Here is a 21,987-nt window from a genome sequence, read left to right on the forward strand (position 1 = left end):
CACTGTTTTTACTTTTGTGATGATGTTTTGGGGCGAGGGGAAGGATAAGAGAGGAAGTGGGAAGGTGAGGGTTATGATGTGAGGATGATTAGTGAGAAGGGCGTTTAGAGCCTCTTTTTCTCAAGACTCCTTTTGGTGGTGTCACTAGTTATAGATATAAATCATCTCACTGTTTAAGTTATCAGGTGTATCCCACTACTTTTTAACAGTAGATTCAGAGTTATCGCTCTATAAGCATTACTTAAAAGCAGCACTTACTCCCACAAGCATCCTCCTTGCACTTTAATGCTTAGCGGACTCTTCACTCAGTCTCTTCTGTCTCAGGGGAAAAGATGTCCTTTCAGCTTCTCAAGGTGAGTCTCTTCACTCCATCTCTTTCAGCCCATGCTCTTCACAAAGACAGCGTCTCCTCAGGATCTCATTGTTCAGTACTCCCCTCCTTTTTTTGTATTTTCATTTTTTATCCCTCTCTGATTTCTTTCATGGACTAAAAATATGCTTTTAAAAAACTCCTTTACTTACCTCTTTCAATGCAACGTGCCATTTCTTCCTTGCATCCCCCTCTCCCCTTTGCTGAAGATGAAGCTCAAGCCATGGCAATTCAGCTTCTGCTTCTATTTCATTTCATTCCCAGGGCCAGCAGTGAATCCTTCCCAGACTTCACCCTTACCTATTGTCATCAAACCACACTTGACAATGCTGACTAACCTTTCACCTTTCACTCTTCACTCTTCAACTAACACAATGTTTTCACACTTTTATTGTTTTTCTACCAAAATAGACTTTTGACGCTTTAAAGCAATGTTTTTTTCATGTTGTTTTGTTTGCTTGTTTTTGAGACTGGGGTTAGCCAGGAATGAAGTGCGGATACCTTTCTTAATACACTTAATACACTTAATACACTGTGAAATTTCTCCTACTTCTTCTGTGTAAGAAACTTATAGAAATTTAAAGAGATGTTCCTTAGGGAAACCAGGTAACCACCTTTGAGAGGTTACCTCACTCTACATTTGTGTAGACCTCAAAACTTTTTTTTCTTTTTAACTGAGCTCCTATCTGTTCCTTAAGGTGAAAAATGTATTTATATTTGGGAGTCTAACTTTCACAACAAGAAAGCCATATTTTCCTTTCATTTATTGATTGACAGAACTAATCACTAAATATATAACACTTAAAAGAACAAGCGGACAACATTTTCATTGCTCATATTTTCAAAGCTTAAAATCTTGATAATACTCAATGTTGTTAAAAGTGTGAGGAAACAGACATTCTCCAATATTGGTGATAAGAGTGCGAAAGGATGCACTTTTTCTGAAAGACAGACTGGGAGGATTTATCAGAATGTAAAAAGACATATCTTTGTATATCTATATCTTCCTATTTTCTCTTTGGTCCAGCAATTTCATTTTTAGAAATTTATTCCACAGATATAAATATAAACAGTTATGTGCATACATAGTGTTCATTGCAGCATTATTTTGAATAGAAGATGTGATGGTTAATTGTGTGTGTCACCTGGCTAGGTTATGGTGTTCAGTACTTTGGTCAAGCACTATGAGGGTATTTCATAAATGGATTTGCATTTATGGTCGTTGATTGAATCTTCAATGGATACATCTACAGTCAACAAAGTATTGTTGATGAGAGGAGACTCTTCATCCAATCAGTTGGAAGTTTTAAGCCAGAACTGAAGATTTCAGAAGTCAGAAATCCTATACTGTAGAAGTCCTGCTTCTACTTCGACAAACTAGCTTTTTCTGGTCAGTTCTTCACCATAGAGCTTCAACTTGCAGCTTGCCCTACAGAATTCCGACTTGATAATCCCTGTTGTTGTATGAGTCAATACCTGTAGTAAATTTCTTACTCCTATAACAAATCCTGCCTCTTCTGTTTCTTTGGAGAACCTTGACAAATACAGAAAGGCAACTCAAACTTACCTAATCAATAAGTTTGAATTATTAATAAGTTAATGGTTAAATCATGATGCATCATATAATGTAACACTTTCCAGCTGTTAAAATGGGAAAACGACAGATCTGTAAGTATTAATATGGAAATGTTTAAAAGCTTAAAATTTGTTGGTTAGTGTTCATATGACCTTGTTAATATAGTCAAAGCTTTTATACATACACACAGTTCATGTGTATGTGGAAATTCATGGAAAATGTCTTGAAAGATTTCAGAAGAGCTTGGTATCTTCCAGAATAGGTGTTCCAGAAGGCATCAGCCTTTCTTGAGTGAAGGTAATCTCCTACTAGTGCCTTAAATTTAGACATTTTCACAGCCTTAGGACCGTAAACTTGCAACTTATTAAATTCCCTTTTTAAAAGCCGTTCCATTTCTAGTATATTGCTTTCCGGCAGCATTAGCAAACTAATACAGTGTGCAACACTCCCTCCTAACTTAGTGATATTTCTCCTAGAAAGCTCCTACTCTTTCTTCTTACCTTATCTCAGTTATCACTTCCCTAGTAAAGACTGTCCTAACCTCCAGACCATACCAAATCCTCCTCCTGACTACACACATGCCTCTCCTTCTTAGTTCTCACTGCAGTGGTAATTTACCATGTTTATTTGTATGACCATTTGATTAGCTCTGTGTTAAGAGTGCTGAGTCTTTCTGCCCACCATTCTATCCTCATAGCCTGGTTTAATTTCTGCCATGTAGTATGTTTTAGGTTCTCAGTAAATGAATAAATGTACATTGAATAAATGAATAGCTATGTAGTGAATGTTAAAAAATGTTGAATTAGAGTAAGTAACTGACTTTTTGGAGGATTAGTGGAAATCTGTTTGGCAGAGAGCCAAATGCTTTCACATTTCAGGAAAGAAAAAGCAAGGACAGACTTATACAAAGAAGACAATTTGATTAAGACCTATCAAAAGTTTAGAATTCTCCAAGGTAGAAGTCCAAAGTAAGGTAAAGTTAACTGAGTTCCTAGGTTTCATACCAGAAAACATCTGACCTCAGGGAACTGAGACAGACCAAAAGAGTGGGTCAGTAAAATTCCATATCAAAATGTGAGCTCAGGGTGTCTTTTATATGTTGGTGCTCCTTTTGTTTTGACCAGTCTGTATTTAAATAAATCTTATTCTTTATGCTAAATCACTAGTACTGGTCTAAAAAGACTCCCAAGAGTATGTAATTGTTGATCTAATAGAAGAAAGGGATTTAAACAAAGGTGATTTTTCAAGGTCAGATAGCAGAAACAGGTCTCCTATCACTGACGTCCCTGCCCTTGGGAGCAGAAGCCGGCTGAGGAATGGCAACAAAATGATGTAAGGCACAGCATAAAAGTCAATTTAAAATTAGGAAATGAATGATGGCAGCCAGCATGGGTCCTAATCAAAGTTTTTATTATTTGTGCAAAGGTGCAGGCCACCGAACCTTTACTGTCAACAAGGAGAAAAGAGAAACTATTCGATTAAGGTTTAAAAAAATACTCACCGGACACATATTCTGTGAGGTCCTGTGGGAAGAGGGGATGATACTAGAGTCAGGAGTAGTTGCAGAGAGGAAAGCAGAATTGAAAACAGCTATGGCATCAGATCAATTTATGTAAAGTGCTGAAACTGGCTACAAATTCAGTGCTAGACAACAGAAAGGAAGAAGCAATTATTTCTGATCAAGGGGTTAGGGAAGAATTTACAGAGCAGGTGACACAAAAATTCAGCCTTGAAAAATATATATGATGTTTGTGGGTGGAGAAGAGTGGAGGGTGTTACAAGCCATGGACATGTAAATGTGAAAAGTTTGATTTGAGAAAAACAAATTGTTTATCACGGCTGAAACTTGTTAACAGGGCTTGTGTAGTGCCAGCTCTAAAGACATATTTGGGTCAGGTTTGGAGGGCTTTGTCTGCCTTACTAAGGTGTTTGTATTATATTTTCATGAGTGAGTGGGTTTTTAAGAACTGCTGTGTACTAAACACTGTCATTGCTTCCTTAACGTCAATTGTCATTTCTAATTAAATCCCAATTCTGTTCATAGAATCTACCTTTCTCTTAAGAGATTTAGAGGAAGGTGAAGCCATTTACAGTTCTAATGGTCAAAGTGCAATAGTTCAAGCCAAGCATGCTAATCTATACCCTTTGTACTGTAGTGACTGACTTTCTCTGGGTTATACATAATAAATATACAATGACATTATACTTAGTTCTCTAGCGTATGAAAGAGGCATATACAAATCAGAATTGTTATTGTTAAGAGTGATACATCAATCCATTTTTTGTCAAAAAGAGGACAATCCCTGCAGCAATTCCAGTTTGTCACAAAGCCAAATGCAGGGGTTACTTCATGCATATGCTTTCCAATTGTGGTCTGGCATTAATAGTCATTGGCCTCTTTCAATTTTTTTAAGTTCTTGCTCAATTTAATATGGTCTCATGTATTCTTTCCCTGAAGTAGCCTCAAGAATCTGAAAAGAATTACCCACAATCTAATTTAGAATACAGATGGATGACTCCACCTAAATGCATTTACTGGTATGAGACACTGAAGAGGTTTACTAAATCACGATTTAAGATGATCCAGAACAGGTGTCCACAGCTGTCTTAAGAATAAGCGCTGTTGTGGCCATGAAAATGCTGCTCTCAGATATCCAATTGCAGGGAGTGGGTTGTGTAATTGACAGACGGCCTCCAGCTGTTGTTCTCTGAAATCCAACCTTGTGTTGGTACCAAGACCAGACTTTCCCAGAGGCTTCTTCCCAACAATTATTGAATATGGCAGAGATACTGTTCCTGGGAGGTCTGGGACTCCTCTGATGGTGACTTTGGCTCAAGGACTCCCCATTGGCCTGCCAAAATGTTCTTAGAATGGTACAGAAATGTAAGTCAGTCTTTCCTTCACAAGGGTTAGACCTATATCGTATTCCAATGGCTCTCTCCCCTCTGCTGCCTTCCTCTCCATTTTCTCTTACAGGTGTTCTCCTAGTAAATATCTTACATATCTAATCCTATTTTGGCTTCTGCTTCTTAAAGGACTCAGATTAGTACAGGAACTGTTACAATTATATCCCCTAAAATTAAGACACTCAAGTTCAGTAAAATAGTATTATAGAAGGAGAAAGAAGCAAAGTCATTAACTTGAGAGTATTTATAAAAGACCCACCCATTATATTTTTTTCATTATTTAGTACATTGAAGATGACCTTTGTTCCATTTATAGTATTTTCTTTCTTTAATGTCAAGTTCCTGCCTACTTCATGTAGAACAATGATGCTTTGGAGTTTGCTGTTTCTCTTGATTGGATGCCAGCCTTAATTCGTAGTTATAAATGCATTCATATTCTCCTTTGGTGTACTTATTAAATGAATATGGGTGTACTTTCTTTTTTCCTACCCAATAAGCACAGTTTTCTCTGTTTGGATCATAGGTGAGTGGAACATATGTGGTAGGTGCTAGTTAATATTTCAGTCACAGAGAATGTCTTGAAACATATCATTGCCAATCCAGATATACCCATGCTGAAACTTTCCACCTCTAGTGAGAAACAAGTGACTGACTTTCTTACATTTCTAAACTCCTACTCCCACCTCTAGGTGAGACATGAAGTTTGGTTCTGTACTCAAGCCTTCAGCCATCTGGGAGCCAGAGAGCTGAGTTAGCTCAAGACTGAGTGTGGATGTTATTTCTCAGGCTCTGAAATATCAGTTCCTTTGGGTAGGAGCACAGCAGACACAACTTCTGGCAATTGTACATATAGCAGTGTGATTTATGCATCTTCATGCAGAACCCTTCAAGGAGTGCTGATATTAAGATGTCTGAGAGGCTAGTGTATGGAAATTTTGGGTCAATACCCTTACAACAAAATTCTTATACAGAAGCAGTGGTTAAAGTTCCATGGGACCAGCAATTATTATTTTTTATTACCTTCTGCAAACGTAAGCAATTTTCCAAAGTTATTTACTTCTATGTTCCTGTGACACCAAGATTCATCCTTCCCAAGGCTTTCCATTATATATATCGAGACTTGTGACCTTATATGTTAATTCAGTTTGCTAAAGCTGCTGCATTGCAATTTACCAGAAGTGGGTTGGCTTTTAATAATGGGGATTTATTAAGTTACAATTTTACAGTTCTAAGGTAATAAATATGTCCAAATTAAAGCATCAAGAGGAAGATAACTTGACTCTGAATAAAGGCCACTGGCATCAGGGTTTCTGTTTCATGGAAAGGCACAGTGTGGTGTCTGCTGGTCCCTTGTGCCTGGGCTCCACTGTTCTAAGCCTCTGTTTACAGTGGCTTCTTCTTTGAGCATCTGTGGGTCCTTGCTAGCTTCTTTGGGGACACCTCTCTGAGCTCTCTGTTTTGTGTTTCCTCTCAGCATCTTGGGGATGTCTCTCACTTGGCTTCATCTCTCTGCTCCCTGTATCTGCTGTCTCCAAAATGTCTCTGGGTGTTTCTCTTCTTTCTCAGCTTCTCCTGGTACATTTTGTTTCTGAGCTCTCTTGAATGTGCTGAGTTACATCTCCATGGAAAGAAACTAAACAAAAGGTACTACCCAATACTAGGTCTGCCCCTGCAAGAATGGGTTAGAACATGGCTTTTCTGTGATACATAGCAGTTTCAAACCAGCAAATGTGTCTTCCAATTGATGCTGATTGAAAAATATTGGGCTTATGGGGCAAGAGTAGACATGAAATGAGATGACTCAAATAACTAAGTCTAAGTTTCCCACTATATTCATTTACCTTAATGAACATCAGTTTGTAAGACTCAAACTTTTAATTTATTATGCAAATTTAATCCATTAATTTTCTCCATGTGAATTTGTCTCCAAATTCCACTTGTAACTAGGCCCATCAGGCTGTTGATGTGGACCCCCCAAAAATCAGCCCATAAAGGAATAAGATTTCTCTATTAAAGGCCTCTGGTAGAGGCCAGAGCAACCATTTTGGTTGCAATCCACTGAGATCAGCTTTTCCTACACTTTGGTCATAGAGAAATTACAGAGGGGAAAGCCACAAAATTTACCCTGAAGAGTGCTTTGACTTTGAAATTTCAGGATAGATATTCAAAAGTGGCATGTTTCCATTAGGTCAACGGCACCCAACATAAAATTAAGCTAAAAAATCTGCAATCAAGATTTACATCTGGTATACCCTGAAACCCAGGGGCACTAGTCTCTTCAAGATTATCAACCAATTTCATTCCCTTGCTCCATAAAATAAACACCCATTTTCAGCACAAAGAAGTTAAAATGGTCTTTGCCAAGCTATCCCTGAGATTGAGAAAGTGATTGAGTGAGTGGGAGGAGGTATAACTGAGAAATTAGAGAAAACTTGGGAACTGATGATTTCCATTAAAGAGTTGACTGCTTCTCCCAAATACAGGGAAAAAAGTAGCTGAAAACAAGATTATGATTTCAGGGAAAATAGCAAAGAATATACCGAGGGGACTGACAGATAGATACAAATCCTCTGATCCCACCTGGTCCCATATAAGACTAAAATATATTAAAATTGTCTTTTGACTAAGAGAGCAGAAAAGCTTCTACCTCCATCTATAATCCTTCTTGGAATGTTTCCTTGAATAAAGTGAAATGCCATAGGCCTTTTTGTGTTGGCTATCAATCTATGTCCATCCTATTGGGCATTCATTTACTCACTGAAAAGCTATTAGATAGTAAGCTTAATCATCAGACACCTGGTGAGGTAAGAGGCAAACTTTGTCTCTTGTGGAAGAAATGTGTAGAAACAACAGAAGTGAAGTGTGTTCGAACAGTTGGAAGATATTTACTGTGGCTAGAACTAGAGAGCAGTGAAGAAATAAGATGAGCTGGGTGGATGCATATACTTGGAGGCCTTGTAAACCATGTTCAGGGTTTTGGTTGAACTTAGTCGATGTGAAGCCACAGAAAGATTTTTATTTGAGTTTATTAAAAATTTTTTCAAGGTAATACATGCACGAGGTAAAAAAATTAAATAGTACAGGACTTAAAATGAAAAGCACAGTTTCCCTTCCCACCCTTTTTACCCGAGCCCCTTTCCCTATAGGCAAAGATTTTAACAAATTCTATTTTTAATTCTTCTGGTAACTAACTTACTAACTTTAAATAGTATGTTTGAACAATAACTTCTTGATTTATCAATTTTAGACAATCTGTAATGATTTCCCATTGTAGAAGATAAAGATTTAACATAAACCGTCCCTACCTTTTCTTTTCCTTCTCCAAATTTTTGATGGATGTGTCACTTTTAAATAGTTCTATTGGTTGAATTTATAGCTTTGAACAATATACTTATCCTCTAGTTCTTATTCCATTAACTGTAAACCTCTCTTCATTCCCACTTGGAAGATATAAGTACCCTTCTTTTCTTTCCACCTCTCTTTCCCCTAACTAATTCTCAACCTTTTTCTGTTTTCTTTTTCTTTAACTTGTCAGCATTCATTACTTTCACCTTCTGTTCTAAATAAAATATTAAGTCTTTCATTCTTTGTCTTTAGGCTGATCGGAACACAATACCAATAAATAGCATCTACATAATGGCTATGTACATACTGTTTACTGAGAACCAAGTAGGGGCAGGGCTATTTTCTTCCCCACACAGTCAGTGTTGTGATGCTTGTGCCACTTGACAGAGAATGTACCTACCACAAATGCCAAATTGAGACTCTTCCTACATTCTATGAGTAACTAAAAATTATGCCCCATTTTATTTTTCTTCTGATAAATAATTGGACCTTTCTTGGCATATTATTGTTTTCCCTTTCATTTTTGTTGACTAAAAAGTAATGTGTGTTCTCCGTATTCCCAAACAGTTCAGCTTCTCATTGATACTACCTATGGTAAGGAATGCATATTCTTTGAGTGGTCTTGGGACCCTATGCTCTCATCTGAAATGGGTATGCTGGATAACTGTTATTCTAGTGTGAGACATCCTGATGAGGTCTATTTTTTCTGAACACCCACTTCTTCCTCTTTCCTTGCTTTCATCCTCATTTTGCCAGAGAACTTCAACACACTTCCTCAGTGAAGGTGCGAGGGAGGTAGACTTTCTGAAAACTGGCATATCAGAAAATGTCTTTATTTTAACCTTACTCTTGACAGTTCAGCTTGTAATGGAGTTCTGAGTACATGAACAGTTCCTATTAGATATCTGAAGACATTGCCTCATTGACTTTAGCATTCAGTACGGCTAATGAAAAATGTTCTGCCAGTCTATTGCTCATTATTTTTTAATTGAGTTAGATGGCCTAATTTTTTCTCTTTCTTTGGTGATTTTATTATCTTCTCTCTATTTTTGATGTTTAAAGATTTCACAAAATTATGTCTAGATGTAAGTTATTTGGACCCCCTTAATCTGGAGACTTTAAAACTTAGACTTAGTTAAATAACAATAAACAGATATACATCTGTTCTTTTATTCATTTTCTTTTTAATTTCTTCATCTATATTCTCCCTATTCTCTCTTTCAGGAACTCCTAACAGTTAGATATTGATTGTACTGTATTGTCTGCGTTTCTTTCCTTTCTTCATATTTTCTATTTCTTTTTGCTCTATATATCTTGGGAGAGTTCCTCAACTTTATTTTCCAACCTGTCTACTGAATATTTTTAGCAGCCTTATTTTCCTTTCAAGGGACTCATTTTATCTCAGAGATTTTCCTTTCTCATAGCAGCCTGTCTTTATTTTACAAATACATCTCAAACATCTCTGAAGATGTAGTTAGAATTTTAACTTTATTTCCTCCAGAGTTATCTTATTCTTCCAACTCCTAAGTCTACCTGGTTATTTTCCTTACATGCTTTTCCTCCACCTCTCTCCCTTCCTTGAATTCCTGGTTGGCCATTCACATCTAAGAATCAATGAAACTGCTGATTTTTGGTTATAGGGAGCTGGTCTGGGAAATGAGTTTCTTCTGGCATAGTGGGAGTAAGTCTGCTTCCCCAGTATGACTCTCCTATAACTGGAAGCACTGGGCACTTGAGTAGAGGTTTCAACTGTTATAGAAAGCTAGCTGATAGGTTAAGGGGCCCCTAATTTCCACAAGGAGGAATTTTACTTGGAGCACTAACTCCTACCTCAACTCAGGCTGTTTATTCAATTCCTTTATTTAAAACAACAACAACAACAACAAGACAAAGTTCTAACTGGTACCTGTAGTAGGCTGCCGATGTTCTATGCACAAGGGTGGGGTGAAGTGGGATGGGGTACAATTTTACAACCGATATAATTCTTTACTGGATAGTATTATCAGATGCCCAAGTCTCTGGGGTTATATTGTTCAGATCAGCTTATATTCTAACTGAAAGGTACCTCCATCCTTCCACTCAGTATCATGCTGCATCCACTTCTCTCTTCCAGAAATCTGTCGAGGTCTTCTCCACTTATAACCAAATTCCTTCAGTTTTCTTGGTCGAGATGTGTCAATTTCCTTTTGCAGTTCTTGTCTTCAATTTCAGTGGGGCCTGGGGAGGGAGGGGAGGCAAACTCATATGTTCAGTCCATCATCTCAAATTAGAAATCCCACTGGAGGTTTTTAGACAGGGGAGTGGCAGGGATAGCATTACAATTTTTAAAAGACCCCCAGGCTGCACTGCTGAAAATGGATATAAAAGGGTGAGAATGGATGAAGATATTATTCTGAAGATTCAGGAGCTAATTTCCTCTCTGAGAACTGCATACTTCCTCTCTGAGCATATGCAATGCCTGGGACTTCAAGAGCTAGGCCCTTTACCAAAATAACCTATCATTCAAACAAAACCCAGAAAGCGTTCATGGTGCTCAAGAAAGAATGACTAAAAATTGAATAACTTGGAATCTAAATGATGCTAAATGGCTCCAGCCAACATTTTCTACTGGGAAGTACTTCAGGAGCCTCCCTTAAATTCTTCCTTTGGACTGACATTGGAAGAAATGGAAGGACTTTTCATTCTAATAAATTATAAAAGGAGTAAGTACAAGAAGTCCAAGCTCTGCAAGCAGGGACATAAAATGCTCTTTTGTTTGCTGGTGGATTACTTAATTTACTCATTTATTTAGTCATTCGAAGTACTGTAGCTAAGAATACTCATGCATCTATTCAAGTATCAGATCTACCTCTTATTGGCAATTTAACTTTAGGCAATTTACTTAATTCAGTTCTCTCATTAATAAATTGATGGTTATAGTAATTTCCACCTCATATGATGAAAACAATCTATATAAAGGACTGAGTACAATGATTCATATATTCAACACCTCATAATTCATAGCAATCATTTTAAATGTTGATTGAATATTCAACAAATATCTTATTGAGCATCTCCTATGCTCAAAACACCTAGAAAATGGACAGTCCTGAAATAAAGGAAAATAATTCTAGCACTGGTTAAAGACATAACAAAGGAACCCAAATAAGACATCTAGGTCAAATCGTTTTTGTCTATGCATCTACCCAATTCCCAATAAGCAAACATTATATAATTTCATCCTCACAATAACACTACAAAATAGATTCCATTTTATAGATGAGCTAACTGAATCACAGAGAAATTAAAGAACTTTCCCAGGGTCATACCACTAGTAGGTGAAAGAATCAGATTTATATACAAGGTGTCTACTGCTAGAGATGATGAACTTAACTCCTAATTTGTGGGAAGTAGTAAGCTCATTCTTCTGTGAATTGGCATAAAATAAACAATCCCTTAGATGTGCTTATAGTATAGTTCACAAACCTCTTCAGAATGATCAATCCAAGTCTTTAGGGCAACCCTGTGAGGCAGGGATTTTTATCCCCATTTCCCACACAAGGAAATGGGAATAGAGAGAAAAAATGACTCTCCCAAGAGCTAACCCTAGTTCTGGGCTCTTTCTACTAATCAACCTACTTTTTAAGCTATTTGAAATTTACCCAAGACACAAAACATAGGAGCTATCAGAGCTATCTGGTTATTAGGGTACATGGGTATTCCTGCTATGTTCTATGGCCAGGATTTTGGAACAACTAACTGGTCAAAAATATAAGCCCAGAAAGAACCCTTGGGATGACAAGATGAGAACCACCCTCCACTATGGCTCATGATGGTAAACCAAGGGATGGCATAGAAGAGGTGCCAAAGCTCTCAGAATTGGGCCATTATAGGGTCAGGAAGAATGTGATAGCTGAGAGCAGTGGAATAAGACTCAGAAACAGGAAGCCTTGTTCCTGAGAAATTTTGATTCCACCTTGTGCTGCGGAGAGGACAAGGCTGGAACCCTAACAGACAGAGGTAGAGGAGTGAATCCCCCATCTCTGCCTACCTCCCCACACCTCTCTACCTGCCACCTTGCTGGGCACTCCTTACATCTGTGTGAGAAGGTACAATTTCATAATATTTTCCTTCCACTCAGGCAGATAGGCCAGGCTGGTAGCCACTTCCTTCTGGATGGGCCAGGCCCAGGCCTCAAAGAAAGGAGCCAGATTCTTCTGCACTTGGTGGGAGAACATCTTGACCCACAGATTCATTTTGTCAACGTTGTCTGTGGGCAAGTTGGTCTGGTTCCTATACTCAGTGAAGAGACGGATGAAGGGCTCCCAACCAAAGGCCTCCTGTAGCTGAAATGAGGGAAAACAAAAGCAGAATGAGGCATCCAATAAAGAAAGACCACCCAACAAACACTGTAACAGGTGAACTTAGTGCATTTTCCTCATAAACATTAGCTTCATAAATATGGTTAACTCTCCTCTGTTTTTATCTGCTGGCTTCATGCCTTACTCTCCCATATTATAATCTTAGGAAGGGCCTTAGACTAGCACAATGCTTAGCACAAAGTGTATACCTAATAAATAATGAGTGTGGTAAAAATTACAGTGATTATTTACAGTTTTTAAAAGTAGTGATAGGACATTAAACAAGGCTTTGAAATTGGATGAAGTGATGAAATCCTGGTATCTTTCAAAGTTGCAAAGTTATACCCCAACCACCGGGAAACACCCACCCTTATCCTGACAATGGAAGCCTTATTAATCATAGGTCTCTGTTAATTTGAAAGGCTACAAAAATGGCCTTTGGGGAAAAAATAAGCCGGGTAGAAGTAGAAGATTAAATATGGTCTTTATAGCTAGAATTAACAGTAAGTCATAAGTTTAGAAAAAGAGAACCATCTTGAAACCATGGAAAAAGAGCTTTCAAGTTAAGAGGGGCCTTATCAGTTCCCTAAACCAACTTTAACTTTATTTCATAGGTAAGAACTTCTGTCCCTGGCATAATCAGCTTTAATGATAGGGTTAAATTAGAGCCTTCTTGGCTGTCTCATTATCATTCTCATGGCAATGGAAATGGAGAGAGAAACTTGAGCACATGGAAGATCCAGAATAAGGTATGTCTGACCCAAGATCAAGTTCCAGAATGCAAGGTGACAAAACTCTCCACAGTGAACTAGAACTGATCCAGGGGTCAGGAGGAAGGAACCGGGGCAATGAATGATAATCCAAAGGCAAAGGCAACTCCCTTGTCCTGGTGAGTGAGGAATCTTGGACAGTCTATATAAAGTGAAAATTGAGGCACAGCCAAGTTATAATGAGAAGATGGTATACTCATCCAAGAGAAAACAAATAGACTCATATGCTACCTACTATGAATGTGAAGGATGGGGTGCTCTCATACCGCTTCAAAATCATGGGGTACAGGGTGGGGCTGGGGCAATTAAATTAAATCTACTTTAGACTTGAGCAAAGTAATGTCCTAAGGCCATCATGAAATAGGACTGTCCTCCTTGGACTGTGTCAGGGCTTCTTGTGGCCTCGGTGGGAGACAGATGTAGCAAGGTGTCTTCTGGGTCACTAGGATATTATCTAATAGTGTTGTTCTGGTGTTGCCCACAGGAGGGGGTTCCCATCACCCTCCACTCTTGCCCAATACCTGTAAATATGTTTCCAGTGCAGTCCATGCATTCCAGTTTTTCACATTGGGACCTTTGCCCAAGTAGATCCTGACTCTTTTCTCCCGCACTGGGGGCCAAAGAGCAATATTGGCACGACCACGAGGAATGCCCAGGACTGTTTCATGTACATAAACACACCACAGGTTGCAGGTGGCCTCGGTGGTGTGTGGTGGGAATTCCCACTCCTGCCGCTGCTGGTTGCGGCCCAGCTCATGAACAGGGCCCCACAGCCCCTTGGTTCTGATGAGCTTCTCATTGATGAGTTCCTGCACAGATTCCAGATGGCACATGATAGGGTACCCGGCATGCATCCACCCTGGGAAAGCAGAAGGAAAGAAGAGAGTTAGGATCCTCCCCACCCATCTCATGAAATTCCTCTGTTTGTATTGTTTTTCTTCCAAGGCACCTATTAGCTCCTGGAAACTTCTAAAATCTCATGCTGTTCAGAAGGACTATCCATATCAGGACCTTCCTAAGTTTCCTGCTTAGTCTCTCCTCTTGAAACAAAGTTTTTATCCTCAATCTGATTTGAAAAGGTATAGATATGGGGAGTGATTCAGGCTACAAACAGACATTCATATTACTAAAAACTATTTTTATGAGGGTGCTCTGTCCATGTGAAACTGTGTTGTTATTTCTTTTCTCTAAATTTAGAACTTTTTGAGAGTGGTTTTCTTCTCAAAGTTAGGATACAGTTTGCCACACTGACACTTCTTTATAGTGACCATTCATCAAGTCCAAGAAAATGTGAGGCTAGAGGAACTTCCATGGTTTTTCTTTAATTTCTATACCTGCCTATCAGGTTTTGGGGTCATCAACCCCTAAGCAAAGATCTCATTGTTCTGTGTCTTGTCAAAATTGTTAAATTTCGTCTCCCAACAACTTTGACCAGTTTTCTCCTTTCTTTGAAATCTCCTGATGGATCTCTGTGAAAATCTAGCACTTAATTCCTGTATCATTCTCACTGTCTGATGATCTCTCTTGACATGCTTTCTTAAATTGCTATGTATTTTTTGCAAACATCTTTTTTACTGTTATATATTTCTATCAAAAATCTTTAGTCTCTTCGCTGCTCACTGCCTGGCTGTTGAATGAAAGAACAATTTGAGGCAGCATGCACAGAAGGTTCTCCCAGAGCACGCACCTACTGAGATCTGCACATCAGCAACAATCCTCTGAGGCAGACGCAGAGGGAAGGGTTCAGCTCCCAGCCGTGCCACAGCCTGCATCACCTCATCCCAGAGACGAAGCAGTGGCTCAGGGTTCTCCAGAGTACGGAGATTTGCTGTTGGCACCGTTAGGATGATGTTGTCTGTTGCCAGCTCCCCCCAGGGACCTGGATTCTCTTGGATACATTTCTTCCACTCCTCTTGAGATGTTTCTCCTAGGAACAGAGGCCATGGGACTTGAGACTCACTTCCCCAAATCCTTAGGTAAAAATATACAACTTGAATCCTTGGAGGAGAACATCGAGGTCTTAAACAACCATGTCCCAACTTTCTATCCTCAAGTCTCCATGGATGTGGTTTGGTCTTTATCTCCAAGGCCCCAAAGTGGAATTTAAGAAGCTTACTCTTTTTCTCTCCACAAATTCTCTCATACCAAACAGCCTCAAATCATCTCCCCATCCTCAGCTCTTTACCTTCCTTCAAGATTCATTCCAAGACAAAACTTACCCAACTTGTAGTATGGGGCATGCACAGCTCCCTTAACAGTGATGGGCACAGAACCCAGTTTGCTGCTCTGGGGCACGATGATATAGAGAAGGCCACCCCAGAGGCAGGTGATTGATTTTGTAGGTTTGTCCAGGCAACACCGGTTAATCACTAGTGGGGCTCGGAACAGCTTGCTGGCCCTGGTCAGGTCGTCAGTGTGGCAGCCAATCTGTATCTGGAGCAGAGAGAGTCCACCATGTGATAGAGGAAAATACAGGGACAGGGAAAGACAGGGGAGAGAGCCCAGGGAAGGGAACACAGAAAGGGTCATTAGGCCATTACCCCATACAAGCCTGGCCTTCTTACCATTTATGAACCATGCTTGCTAAACCCACGAAATTGTATCACTCCACCCAGTCACACAGATTGAAAATTACATGTGCATATTCTTCTAAGAGATTTAAACAGTTCCACAATGGATCATTATGAAGAATTAATGCGAGGGGCACCAGGCAGGTTAGACTCTTACACAAGGTCCCTTCATGTCTCTGTAAGAGGCAGAATCCCAGGTTGCATATTCCATTGCAGTGATTCTGGCCTTGGAAATGGGGTGGAGGGAATCCTGCCTTTTTCTCATTAGCGAGAGGATACCATGAAAAGCAGTGTGATTTAGTTGGAGGCTGAGTCTCTTCCTCCCATTTCTCCAAGGTTCTCCTTCCTTGTAAAATGGAATAACTTCTGTACTTGGTAGATTCCCAGGACTGTTTTCTCTGACTTTATGCTAAACATGCTCCAGGATAGATGAAGGGACAGACGCAACCCTAAAGCTTAATAGTGACCCTTGACATGGACAAAGCAGGGCACAAAAAATTTTTTGAATAGGGTACATTTTTGTGAAAGTGACAGCTGAAAGTGGACTAGACAATTAAGGAACAGTCTTTAGGTGTCATGGGGAAGAAGTCAGTTAGAAATATCTTGTGTGAAAATGGGAGATGTATATGAAGATGGAAGTGAATTAAAATGTACTGAAAACCTATTGTGCTTGAGGGTGCTTTAGATTAGGTATCTTCCTTATTCCCTACTCTGTGACATACGCAAAAGCAAAATTAACAGGCAAAAGTTGGTTAAATGTGAGTCCTAGGCTCTGAAATGTAACAGCTCTATACATCCAAATTAATCATTCAGCTTTCCTACACTTTAGCTGCCTCAATCGTAGAAAGGGGATAAAAATACCCACCCTGCATTCTCAATATAGTTTTATGAAGATCCAATAAGATACTAATGTGAAAACAAGAATTATCTGTGTTACATGTTACTTGGTAAAATGGGGCATGGCTTTACCTTTAGGTCAGCAGTGGCAGCAGCCTCAGGCAGTGAGACTTCTATAATTTGCCTTCCAGGTATGTAGAGCCCAGTACTCATCCAGCAATATCTGGTGCCTGTCAAAAGGCATAGGGCACACTTTATCCTTCCTCCATGAGTCCATCTCCACCCAGCGTTTCCATAGCCCCTTGATGAGCTCTGCATATGTCTTCCCTTCTGTGCTGCCCTGATTCATCTCCTCCAAACACTTCTAGAAATCCTCAATTCCAATCTTCTTGAAAGTACATGCAAAGGATGGAGAAGGCCCTCTGGACGTGATCAGATCCCTGAAATGAACCGCTCAACCCACCATCCCCACCATTCCCCAAATGTCACAATGCTGAACCCCCAGCAATCATTCCATACCTGGATTGGTACAATTGACTTCAACGGTGATAGGAGATTCTGATGGGCGCAGATAGGGGCTGCTGTACATATCTTCAATTTCTGGGACTAACAGAGAGAGGTCGCTTCCAGAGTGAGCCAGGCCAGTGGCTAGGGAAAGCATAGCGCCCCTGCAGCAGTCATTGATAACAGGGTTTTCTCGGGTTGCCACTGGGAGTCGATAGCGACTTAGCAGTTTCCTCAGGAGTCGATGCACAGACATATAGGCAGGGATCTCTTCTGCAGGAATCTGTAGAAAAGCTGCACCATCTGGTCCCAGCTTTGCCAGCCAGCCCTTTTCCACATTCCCTCTCTTCCTGCCCATTATAACTTGGAACTCAGCCAAGGTAGAGCGGAAGTGATAGGTCCTTATCCCCGATTTAGGAGTACGGAAGGGCCCTGGGTTGAGGCTTTGGCTTGTGATGCTGATACCAAACGGATTGAGGAGGAGGTTACCAGGGAATCGTGCCAAAGGGGACACTCCTGGGTTCTTAAAGGCCCACCACCAGGCTTGGGCTCCTACAAATAGTCCCCCACCCTCTGCTACAAACTCCTGCAGTTCTTTGACGTCCATGTCACTCACAGGCTCAAAGCAATAGACACTGGCATCACTGGTCAGATTTGGCTCAATGCTAGTGTCTATGCCCCCAACTGCTAGCAGGCCACTCAGTGTTCTCAGTTCTGTTTGCACCACAATCTTGCCTCTCCGGCCCCCATCCAGCCAGCGGACAGCATTGAGCAGAAAGGGGCCCAATCTACCCACAGTGAATAACACCTTATGGCCAGTTACAACCACCCGGCCCCGTCCATAACGGGCTGCCGCTATCACACAGCCATGGTAGGAATCTAACCCCAGAGGAAAGGCTAAAGCCCCGTGCACTAGTAGCTGGGATGGGAAACAATCCGAGTTGGTGATGTCGAGCTCTGAAATCCCATGCAGGAGCTCCTCTCTGTCTTCGGAGAGATCATCTTCACAACTGGAAAAGACACATTTGTTCTCTGTTAAAGGATTACTCTATATAAAGCTCTGAGAACAGGGCCTGGCAGATAGTAAGTGCTATATATATATATATGTGCTTGCTTCTTTACTACTATTATTATTTTTAGTTCTTACAGGAGTCAAGAGAACAAAGAGGGTAGGTATGACCACACAGGGTATGGAGACTTGTTTGAGGGAAAACCTAGGGGCTCAACAGTAATTTTGCTGCACTCATTCTCAAAGTACAACATCTCCAAATGAAATTTTGAAGGAAGCCCTGCTGTGTTTACTCCATACTATATCTTCAATACTCTGGATTTAAGTTCATGCTTATCTCAGCCTTTCAAGCATTATATAAACAACTGAACAGGAAAACTTGTTTTCATTCTTAAAAAGAGTCTTGTTTATAAATTTCAGGCAGCTAATATCCTACATATAAAAATCAGTGGAGAGCCAGCTTAGTGGAGCTAGTAAAGAGTCAAGGCAGGGTGGGGCAGGGGAGCTGATTGGCCTCAACTCTAGGGAGACCTTCCTGTTATCTGAACTTGTTAGGATTTGACTCTGTCTACATCCAGCTCTCCAACCACTCAGTGCTTGCCCAACAGAACTGTAAAAAATGCTATAAAGTTTTGCTTAATACCATCTATTTACCATTTGTAGATAACCCACCCATCCTAGACCTTGGGACACTCATAAGCTCTAGATGGGAGATGGAACTGATACCTAGTGGGATTACACGGGAAGGAGAGTATAGGGTGACTTCTATAAACATGAGGTCCTGAGCAGGTAAAGCTGTGGCAATTGTATGAGTAGAAAGGAGCTGTATTAAGGAAACACTGAAACATGGTGGTCCGGTGATTTAACAATTTCACAGTATTTGGGTTCCACTCTCTGTGGCTGATGGAACTCTAATCAATTGATGGGAAAACTGTAGTCCTCTCAGCAGGTACAATAGTTAATTTTCTGTATTACCTTGACTGAGCAATGGTGACAAGCTGTTCAGTCAAAAACAAGTCTAGATGTTGCTGTGAAGGAATTGTGTAGATGTGATTAACATCTGCAATCAGTTGACTTTAAGGAAAGGAGATTACCCTTAGTAATGGGGGTGGGCCTCATCCAATCAGTTGAAGGCCTTAAGAGCAAAATTTGAGGTTTCCTGGAGAAGAAATTCTGTTTCAAACTGCGATGGCAACTTCTGCTGAGTTTCCAGCCTGCCTGCCTGACAAATTTTGGACAATCTCGTGAACCAGTTCCATAAAATAAAATCTCTGAATCAATCAATCAATCTATCTATCTATCCATCCACAAATATATTTTATCTTTGTTTCCCTGGAGAATCCTGACAGATACAGATTTTGGTACCAAAAGTGATACTAGAGGAACAGAATCTTAAAGATGAGTTTTCTGACTTGGTTTTGTGGTTTCTGGAATTGTTTCTTTTAGATTTAAAGGCACTAATGACTCTATTTCCTGTGGTTATATAATGATGTTCCATGAAGTGATGTGGCAGGAGATACACAAAATGTCACCCAATTAGAGGCAAGGTTCAAAGTGACCACATATTTGATACAATAAAACATTTTTGTCAAACTAATGACTAACCGATACTGGCTGGTTGCTCTTAACTGCAGTACACTAGAGAATGTGGGGAAAGGAATGGATGAGCTCAAGGCTTCAAATTCTCAGCTCAAGTGCCATCATAAATGATTTGAAGGTTTCTATATTTCCTTTGAAAGAAAACTTCATCTTCTCTACCACAGAGCAGAGATTTCTGAAAACCAAACCTACAGTCTCATTCAGTGAGTGGCTGAATTACAATGCAAATGCTGAGGACAATGCTGAGGCTTTGACTGGGAAGAAATGGGAACCTGAAAATTGGAATGGGGACATATGAGCAGATCCTGGTGAAACAGGGACACTGAACCCCTAAATTTTGCTGCATCTTCTTTACCAATAGAAGCAGGCCTTCCACCCACAGCTGAGAAAGTTAACCCTGCTTTTTATAAGGAATCTATAATGGCCTTCCTTGAAGTAGCTGCCTTGCAAGATGCTGCTTGATTATCCTCAGAACCCATCACTGCCACCCATTTCTACTTCTAAATATTTAAGAAGTATTAATTAGCTCATCTAATCAGTAGTCGAAGGCCCGAGATTCCAGCCTGTCCTAAAAATTTTGGACTTGCCAGCCCTCACAATTGCATAAGCTAATTCCTTATCTGTACTATTTGTAGCTAATATGTATAATCTCCTATTGGTTTTCTTTTTCTAGAGAAAAAGCAGCAGGTACAACCTTTTCTTGAAAATAATGATACCACCCTACCCTACCAGATGACTCTCTAATGCCTTAAAAGCATTAACCATTAAAATCATTCAACTAACTCTTCTGTTCTGATTCCAGGCTTACCAAACAACCTTAGATTATAAGCTTGCCTCCCATGATCACCTGCCTTGAGAGAGAAAGAAGTAATTGGCCAGGTCAAACAGAAAGTTCTAAATTTGTGGCATTTATATCTTTCTTGCAACATCTTGCAAATTCTATCTTTAACTTTCATCTTTATTTTTACCTTAAGCATGTATAAAAATTTAAATGCAAAATGTGTTTTAAGTCTTATAATAAGGAGTCCTGTTTATAAATTTTATGCAATTAATTTTCTGCAAATGAAGTCTGTGAAGAGGTGGGTTATTATATTTTAAATTAATATACTGGCATCCAGGTTTATACACTGGCCTGTTATGACAAGATGGGAGATACTTATTCCGCAAAACTGAGATCCAGAGACTGAATCATTAGAACTTCATCTACACAATGACACTGCTTGGTGATGAGACAGAGAGCATTCTCAGAGACATGTGTCTTATTTCCAACATATAGTGTAGGGAAGAGCTAAATAATTGTTTGATAAATTGAAAAAAAAATGAATTAGAATTTTACTTCTCTTTCTCAACTTCCTTTAAAATGAAACAAAAGTATTTGAGTAAGAAGGAATCCTTAATTGTGCTGGAATTTTGAGAAAGATACAACTAGTAAACTAGCAAAGTGAAGAATTTATAGAAAACATAAACTAAATGGATTCAGACTGACCAGAAACCCATAGAACATAAGAATCTGTAACTGCATAAATATGAAAGAGAAGATCAAGAAAACAAAAGGAACAAGAATAATTATTTGTGCTGAGAAAATACACTTCAATAACAAATAATCAGTCTAGAATTTCAGTGTAATTTAAATAAACAAAAATCATCAAATATTTGATGAAAATCAATAGCATGAAACTAAACAAGGAGAAAAATCACCTCCCAAAGAAATAGTAATGATAAATGGTGAAGAAAATTCTAAATATTGTATATCATCCAAGAGGTTTGAGATATATTAGCGTGCTTTCTTTCTCTCTCAAAAAAGGGAACTGTTATTAAGTTGCTAATTAGGATAAAAAATATGCCAAACAGATGAAGTTAAGTTTAATACATGTGCAGAAAATAAGACTTGACCCAGCTGAAGATTGTGTATACATAACATGGAAGATTAAGTGATTCTTCCAGATCAGAAAGATGAACATTATCAGAGAAAAGGTAAAAGGTATGAAGGACAGATCAAAAGATCTAACATCTAGCAAGTAAGAGTTCCAAAAGGAAAGATGAGAGAGAAATATGAAGAAAGAAGCACAAAATGAGGTGAAAATTCCCTTGGTTTGAAAACTATATTTGAGTTTTCAAAATAAAATAATTATCTATATGTCTAACCATATGCTAATAGCA

General features: G+C 39.3%; 1 protein-coding gene and 1 long non-coding RNA gene across 5 annotated transcripts in view; one reads left to right on the forward strand and one right to left on the reverse strand.

Moving 5' to 3' along the window:
* LOC143673711 (uncharacterized) overlaps nucleotides 1-21,987 on the forward strand; it is a 40,994-nt gene that overhangs the window by 580 nt on the left and 18,427 nt on the right. The gene's annotated exons all lie outside the window — the stretch shown is intronic.
* The window catches only part of LOC143673700 (TRPM8 channel-associated factor 1), a 44,625-nt gene continuing 32,678 nt past the window's right edge, over nucleotides 10,041-21,987 (reverse strand). For 3 of the 4 annotated variants that reach the window (XM_077148569.1, XM_077148548.1, XM_077148539.1), the window contains 7 exons: nucleotides 17,235-18,229; nucleotides 16,848-16,945; nucleotides 15,528-15,741; nucleotides 14,996-15,235; nucleotides 13,830-14,167; nucleotides 12,273-12,523; nucleotides 10,041-10,415 (listed from right to left, as the gene is read on the reverse strand). In XM_077148569.1, the coding sequence (XP_077004684.1) occupies nucleotides 10,406-10,415; nucleotides 12,273-12,523; nucleotides 13,830-14,167; nucleotides 14,996-15,235; nucleotides 15,528-15,741; nucleotides 16,848-16,945; nucleotides 17,235-18,229 (2,146 nt within the window). In that variant the 3' untranslated portion in view covers nucleotides 10,041-10,405. Of the gene's footprint in view, nucleotides 10,416-12,246; nucleotides 12,524-13,829; nucleotides 14,168-14,995; nucleotides 15,236-15,527; nucleotides 15,742-16,847; nucleotides 16,946-17,234; nucleotides 18,230-21,987 lie in introns of all 4 variants that reach the window. The other variant, XM_077148558.1, reaches the window with a different exon arrangement.

The sequence above is a fragment of the Tamandua tetradactyla genome, chromosome 1, assembly GCF_023851605.1.
Source record: "Tamandua tetradactyla isolate mTamTet1 chromosome 1, mTamTet1.pri, whole genome shotgun sequence".
In the NCBI taxonomy this organism is placed as follows: domain Eukaryota; kingdom Metazoa; phylum Chordata; class Mammalia; order Pilosa; family Myrmecophagidae; genus Tamandua; species Tamandua tetradactyla.